Raw genomic sequence first — 7,913 nt, 5'->3', positions numbered from 1 at the left:
CTCATCTGACCAGAGTACCACCTTCCATATGTTTGGGGAGTCTCCCACATGCCTTTTGGGGAACATCAAACGTGTTCGCTTATTTTTTTCTTTAAACAATTGCTTTTTTCTGGCCACTCTTCCGTAAAGCTCTGTGGAGTGTACGGCTTAAAGTGGTCCTATGGACAGATACTCCAATTGCTGCTGTGGAGCTTTGCAGCTCCTTCAGGGTTATCTTTGGTCTCTTTGTTGCCTCTCTGGTTAATGCCCTCCTTGCCTGGTCCGTGAGTTTTGGTGGGCGGCCCTCTCTTGGCAGGTTTGTTGTGTTGCCATATACTTTCCATTTTTTAATAATGGATTTAATGGTGCTCCGTGGGATGTTCAAAGTGTCGGATAACCCTGATCTGTACTTCTCCACAACTTTGTCCCTGACCTGTTTGGAGAGCTCCTTGGTCTTCATGGTGTCTTCATGGCTTGCTTGGTGGTGCCCCTTGCTTAGTGGTGTTGCAGAATCTGGGGCCTTTCAGAACAGGTGTATATAATTTATACTGAGATCATGTGACAGATCATGTGACACTTAGATTGCACACAGGTGGACGTTATTTAACTAATTATGTGACTTCTGAAGGTAATTGGTTGCACCAGATCATATTTAGGGGCTTCATAGCAAAGGGTGTGAATACATATGCACGCACCACTTTTCCGTTATTTATTTTTTTAGAATTTCTTGAAAGAAGTAATTTTTTTCATTTCACTTCACCAATTTGGACTATTTTGTGTATGTCCACTACATGAAATCCAAATAAAAATCAATTTAAATTACAGGTTGTAATGCAACAAAATAGGAAAAATGCCAAGGGGGATGAATACTTTTGCAAGGCACTGTATACACTGCAAATCAATTTATAACATTTTTGACATGTGTTTTTCTGGATTTTTTTGTTGTTATTATGTCTCTCACTGTTCAAATAAACCTACCATTAAAATTATAGACTGATCATTTATTTGTCAGTGGGCAAACGTACAAAATCAGCAGGGGATCAAATACTTTTTTCCCTCACTGTATATCAGACGGTATACCACGTGTATGACAAAACACCCCCTGGTGCCTTATTGCTTAATTATAAACCGGGTTCCAGCCCTGAATGCTGATTGGCTGAAAGCCGTGGTATACTTAAGCAATAAGGCACGAGGGGGTGTGGTACATGGCCAATATAACACGGCTAAGGGCTGTTCTGAGGCACGACGCATCGCAGAGTGCATGGACACAGCCCTTAGCCGTGGTATATTGGCCATATACCACAAACCCCGAGGTGCCTTATTGTTATTATAAACTGGTTACCAACGTAATTAGAGCAGTACAAATCATTTTTTTGTCATACCCGTGGTATGATATACCACTGCTGTCAGCCAATCAGCATTCAGGGCTCGAACCACCCAGTTTATAACAGACTTTATACCAGGGGTATGACCCAAAAAAATGTTTACTGTTCTAATTATGTTGGTAACCAGTTTATAATAGCAATAAGGCACCCCGGGGTTTGTGGTATATGGCCAATATACCATGGCTAACAGCTGTATCCAGGCACTCTGCGTTAGGTCATACTTAAGAACGGCCCTTAGCCCTGGTACAGTATATTGGCCATATACCAAACCCCTCGTGCCTTTAATAAGGCCGAATTATGTTTTCTCTTGCAACATATTCAAATTCGTTTATTATGTCATGTCATAGTTTGCAATTATTATTATTTTGATGAAAACCGAATTGTGCTTATAACATCATTACAAGTTACGTCAATATTCCTTCTTAATTGGCTCGATAACGTTATGTAAAAAGGGTTTATTGTATAAATATGGCAACTGCTCTCTTGCTGTGAAAAAAAAAAGGGTTTGTTTTCAGGCCTTTTGTCAGGATTAAGTGCTCATTGTTACATTTTAATAGGACCTGGCAACCCTGGACAAATTTAGCCGCGCCCCCCATTCTGTGTCCAGATCACCCCGCAGGAACATCGCCGGACCTGAATAACTTATTGGCCCCTACCGTCCACTCCTTCTGGACGTTCTGCCAGGCCTAGACGGTTTTGGCGAGGACTACAGTGGGGGTTGTTAGCTAGGTAGCTTGAATAGCTAACGTTAGCTATAGGCATTTGGTATGACATGTGCCTGTGGTCCAAATACCTTTGTGCTTGATTGTGTTGCTAGCTAGCTACAGTAGCTATTGAGTCACTCTCGGATTTGGAGGGACAGTTATTTACAACAACATAGCTAGCTACGTGTCTTATTAGTTAACGTTAATGCTTTGTTACCATAATGTTAGCTTGCTAGCCAGTTTATTGCTAGCTTGTGCCTGTATGCCAATAACTAGCTAGCCATTGCTAACTTATCCAGCCATCTTACGTTAGCAATTTAGCAAGGTGTTTTAGACCAGACTACAGACAGGTTAGCTTGGCTAGCTAATCACCTCCTTGTCACCCTGTTTGATTTGATAGATGCACAGGCTAGTTTGAAGGCTAGCTAGGCAGGCAGGTGGCTCTTTTGGATTGTTTGATCTGCCAACTGCATTAAGTCACTCTTCTGGAGACGGCAAGTTGGGATCAATAAGCTTAACGCTGGTTACGATAAAAATTTTATCTAGCAATCAAATTATTATCTAAAACAAAACATGGCCCCCAAAAGAAGACCAGTGCCTCTAAACATCACTCCCACTGGTGGTGAGGGAGGATTGTCCACCTCTACGACCATCACTGCTGCCTCAGGGTAAGTGTAATTGTTCAGCAGATACACTTCAAGTCAACCTCTACTTTCAAAGTCTTAACCATGATCTAATTCATCCCCCAATCCTCCATCCCTTCCTCTCAGGGCTAACCTGGAGGCCCTACAGAAGAAGCTGGAAGAGTTGGATCTGGATGAGCAGCAGAAGATGCGCTTGGAGGCTTTCCTTACCCAGAAAGCCAAAGTGGGCGAGCTGAAAGACGACGACTTCCACCGCATCTGTGAGCTGGGCGCTGGCAACGGAGGCGTGGTGAACAAGGTGTGCCACAAACCCTCAGGCCTGGTCATGGCCAGAAAGGTAAGTGGTGTGAATTCTGTTGCCAGTATGAAGTAGACACCCCCGGAGTATGAAGGACACCCCCCGAAGCATTTTCTTAGGGTGTTTTCACATATAGTACTCTTTCAAATAACTGATCTCAGTCCTCTTTAAAGTGAACAGTGAGGTAAAACAAAAAAAGCTAAATAACTCTTCTCTTTTTATTCACTCTGCAATTGCCTTTGAATGAGGACTCAACTATTTTGTGGTCAGAGTCCTCTGCATTCACATTGCTATGTTTAGAAAGGAACCAAGATCTTTTTCCAATAGACACTCAATGCACTCTGGGTTTTTACAAAGTGCAGGACAAGCCATTCCATCAGAACATGTTATCTGACAGCTTAAAAAAATTAAAAACATTTTACTGGAAAAACGTTTCATCTGCACAGTTTTTCCAGTAAATGTTTTTTTGTTACAGTAGTAGTCCTTGTACATAGAGTTCTATGGTTTTGTTAAACTTTGAAATCAATGGTTTTTGTTTGGTATACATTATCATATTGCTTACACCTGTCTGATCCTTATGGATTTGGAAGCATTTAGGAGAAGAGTATAGGGGTTGATTTCAGACTAGACACTTATCTGTCATGCTAGTGTAACCAGTGTGAAATGGCTAGCTAGTTCACGGTGCGCGCTACTAATGTTTCAAACGTTGACGTCACTCGCTCTGAGACCTTGAAGTAGTTGTTTCCCTTGCTCTGCAAGGGCTGCAGGTCATGTGGAGCGATAGATAATGATGCTTCTTGGGTGACTGTTGTCTGTGTCCCTGGTTCAAGCACAGGTTAAGGCAAGGAGAGGGACGGAAGCAACACTGTCAGTTACACTAACAAAGCAATTAGACTGCCATTTTGATTCAAAACCAGCGTAGCCTACTCATGGCTACTAGTGTTGAGACAAAGCTGGATAGATTTTTGGTGTATGTATTGTATTCATCCCTCCTCCCTCCTCTCCTTAGCTAATCCATCTGGAGATCAAGCCAGCCATCAGAAACCAGATCATCAGAGAGCTACAGGTGCTGCTTTTAGATTTAACTTCAAATTAAAATAAATGTAGTACTCCACAATGGTAAATGTTTTATTCACTCTTAGGGATATTTAAATATCTCAACATTATCAATCATTTAGTAAAATAATTTTTTGAATAAGGCTATTCCCCTATGTGTTTGTAAACCCCCCCTCTCTGTTTCCCTCAGTTGCTACATGAGTGTAACTCACCCTACATCGTTAGTTTCTACGGGTCCTTCTACAGCGATGGAGAGATCAGCATCTGCATGGAACATATGGTGAGGGAGGGGGAGAGAATGGGGGGATGGAGTGGGGGTGAGAGAGAGAGTGCCTTTCAAGAGCAAGGGAAATATTTTGTAGGACTAGGGGGAGATGGTGAAGTTGCAAATGCGATGCAGGTAGACTCAGACCTTGACCTACTGTGAACTGTTGATGTATGGTAGTGAGGTGGTTGTGAGTGAGTGGCTCTCCTCTCTCCCTACAGGATGGGGGCTCCCTGGACCAGGTGCTGAAGGAGGCCAAGAGGATCCCTGAGGAGATCCTAGGGAAAGTCAGCATCGCTGTGAGTATCAATAAAGCAGCTAGGATGAAGATATAGCCTAATGATATTTCCAGGAAGAAAGGTGGCTAGCTTTCCAATGCCATTTTAAGAGAAGACTTACCCAAAACATTTTGTCCTCGTCTTCACAGGTTCTAAGAGGGTTAGCGTATCTACGAGAAAAACACCAGATCATGCACAGAGGTACACGTTGATTTATGTTATACAGTTTGATTTACAAACTGTATAGTTACAGTGTAGTTAGATTTGTGTCCCTGCCTTTGTCTTTTTTGTGTGTAGTTGCCCAGACGCACTAACATCCCCTTCCTGTCCCCCAGACGTGAAGCCCTCTAACATCCTGGTGAACTCTCGTGGGGAAATCAAGCTGTGTGACTTTGGTGTGAGCGGCCAGCTCATAGACTCCATGGCCAACTCCTTCGTGGGAACACGCTCCTACATGTCGGTGTGTACACCTCCTCTCTCATAGTGTGTGTGTGAGAGTGTACGTGTGTGTGTGTGTGTAAGCCTCTGTGTAATCCATTTATCTCTGTGTCTCTAACCAATAGCCGGAGCGATTGCAGGGCACCCACTACTCTGTTCAATCTGACGTGTGGAGTATGGGTCTGTCTCTGGTGGAGCTGTCTATCGGCCGGTACCCCATCCCTCCTCCGGACGCCAAGGAGCTGGAGGCCATCTTCGGACGGCCCGTCATGGATGGTGCCGAGGGAGACATGCACAGCAGCATCTCACCCCGACCCAGACCCCCCGGGGGCAGACCTGCCAGCGGTGAGAACACACACACACACACACAGTATATCCTCCAGATGGAGCGAATTAACATATTTGTACAATTGATCTCAGTAATGTTTGACTGTCTTGCAGGCCATGGTCCTGCGATGGCCATCTTTGAGCTGCTGGACTACATTGTCAACGAGGTGAGCACTGCTGAGGATACCACCCCCTAATTGGCCATAGAATAATACAAATTATTGTCATGGAACGTTTGGTGCAAAGCAAAAATATGACCAAACTCTATATCCTTGTCATAGTGTATAGATGGGCTAGTTTTTTTTATTCTGATCATCTTTTTGTTCCAGCCTCCCCCCAAACTGCCCCATGGAGTATTCACTTCTGATTTCCATGACTTCGTGACTAGATGGTGAGTCCCCTTCAGTCTGAATGATTTATGAATACAATGTCTTGATTTATTGAATTTAATTGAATTTATTTGGGTAAAAACATATACATATATACAACAAGATGTACAATGAATTCCCAGAGGATAGCACTTAACCCTTTACACTTGTGGGAATTGGCCTATATGGATGGGGCTAAATTGAAATGTTTCCTACAGAAGAAATATGAAATGCATAAGCATGGTAGCAATTGAAAGGGAACAGTTTGGAGATGATGGGACAATTATTAGACCAAAGTTGAGGACACAACAATTCACCTGACACAAGACTGAATCCAAACAATACACTTTATTTTATGTGCATTATACATTTTATTGTACTTTTCGGCGCATTTGCTGATAACTAAATCTGAAAATACTCTGAATAAATTCAGTAATATGATAAGAATATTCCTGGAAAATGTGGGGTAGGTGCAACATATTTTTTGTTGTTGCAAGGGTTTGAATTAGAGGACTAACTGCTGTCTCCAAGTGGCCACACACCTCTCCAAAGTGTGCACAGCTAAGTTATAAAATACGATCTTACAGTGTTAGGCTTTCACAGGGCAATTCAGAGAAACCGATCGTCATTTTGGTGCGCATAAAATGGAGTCATGCGTGTATTCAGGTGCGTGTTCCGCAGCAAAGGGCGGCAGGTAGCTTAGTGGTTAAGAGCGTTGTGCCAGTAACCGAAAGGTCGCTGGTTCTAATCCCCGAGCCGACTAGGTGAAAAATCTGTCGATGTGCCCTTGAGCAAGGCACTTAACCCTAATTGCTCCTGTAAGTCGCTCTGGATAAGAGCGTTTGCTAAATGACAAAAAAAAAAAAAAGTTATTCACAATAGACTAACATAGGCTAATTCTGTTCAGAACCACTCTGGGTATGACACCATGTCTTCTTATAACTGTACATCAAAGATGGTGATTGTAAACGTTGACGTTGTATATGACATGATAATACGGAAGTAAATGTGAAGTGGATATTTGGACTCACGGGTGTTTGGCCTGCTCGTATGACATCAAAGCCATTATTATAATCCTCAACGTCTCATCTTTCAAAATACATAGAGTCCTCTTAATTTACAGCCTTTCCTTCACTCAGACAACAAAACAGTTTCAAAAGTTGCCCAATTAGCGGCAGGGATGGGGGCAACTTCTTGTCGGGTGCTCAAGTTCAGAAAGGCTGTCAGCCAAACCCATGCAGCGCTGTCAAGCGCAGAGCCTGAGCTCTGACGTCATTTGTAGCATGTTCCTGTACAGCCACTGTGTCCCAATTTAGGCGCACGTCGGGGCCATAATCTGCAATTTCCAACCCGTATACGGGTATGAGTATAAAGGGATACAAGTATGAAGTAAAACACCTGTTTCCAAAGTGGTCCTCAACATTAGAAGTCATTAGATCTCACTGCTTTGTTAGAGATCTATGAATTTACTGCGACTTTCTTGTGCATCCTCAGTCTCATCAAGAACCCAACAGACCGGGCTGACCTGAAAATGCTGATGGTGAGTTTTGTGCTTTCTTATTAACTGCCTCACTTATAACAACCAGAGAAATAGACAGGATATATATTTCACAGTACATGCTGAAGCCACAGATGTAGTTTTGTACTGAGCCATGTATCTCTGTTGTGTTTGTTTCAGAACCACACGTTTATCAAGCGCTCGGAGGTAGAGGAGGTGGACTTTGCTGGCTGGCTCTGTAAAACAATGGGGCTGAACCAACCCAGCACTCCCACACGCACTGCAGACTAAACACACACACACACGCATGCAGCGGCCTGAACATGCATACAGACTAATGGACACACACATAGACACACACACATATATATATATATATATATATATATATATATGACAGCAACAAAAAAACGTTCCTTGTCAGCCACCTTTCCTCTCTTAGGTGATCCTGGGATGAACTGGCCCTAGTCAGTCCTCTAACTATGTCAGAAACAAGCCCACAGTTACAACCTTAATCAACATTGCTTCAATGGTGTGGTTAGGGCAACCCCTCATTCTGTTGTCAGATTCCCCTGTCAGATTCCATCAAAGCGGTCTGGCTGTTGTAGTCTGCATTATCAACAGTGTGGCCTCAGGGAGCTTCATTACCCTGGATGAGCAGACTTAAGGTGTA

General features: G+C 43.1%; 1 protein-coding gene across 1 annotated transcript; it reads left to right on the top strand.

Moving 5' to 3' along the window:
* The first annotated feature begins 1,855 nt into the window (after positions 1–1,855).
* LOC121581348 (dual specificity mitogen-activated protein kinase kinase 2) lies at positions 1,856–7,629 on the top strand. Its single transcript, XM_045224888.1, has 12 exons — positions 1,856–2,736; positions 2,839–3,049; positions 4,020–4,076; positions 4,257–4,346; positions 4,553–4,630; positions 4,759–4,810; positions 4,945–5,069; positions 5,173–5,392; positions 5,489–5,541; positions 5,704–5,765; positions 7,237–7,282; positions 7,421–7,629. Exons 1-12 carry the CDS (start codon positions 2,642–2,644, stop codon positions 7,529–7,531), a joined length of 1,200 nt encoding a protein of 399 aa, XP_045080823.1. The 5' UTR covers positions 1,856–2,641; the 3' UTR covers positions 7,532–7,629.
* Positions 7,630–7,913: the final 284 nt, after the last annotated feature.

This window comes from Coregonus clupeaformis, chromosome 14 (assembly GCF_020615455.1).
Source record: "Coregonus clupeaformis isolate EN_2021a chromosome 14, ASM2061545v1, whole genome shotgun sequence".
Lineage (NCBI taxonomy): Eukaryota > Metazoa > Chordata > Actinopteri > Salmoniformes > Salmonidae > Coregonus > Coregonus clupeaformis.
This window is presented reverse-complemented; position numbering and strand designations above follow the sequence as displayed.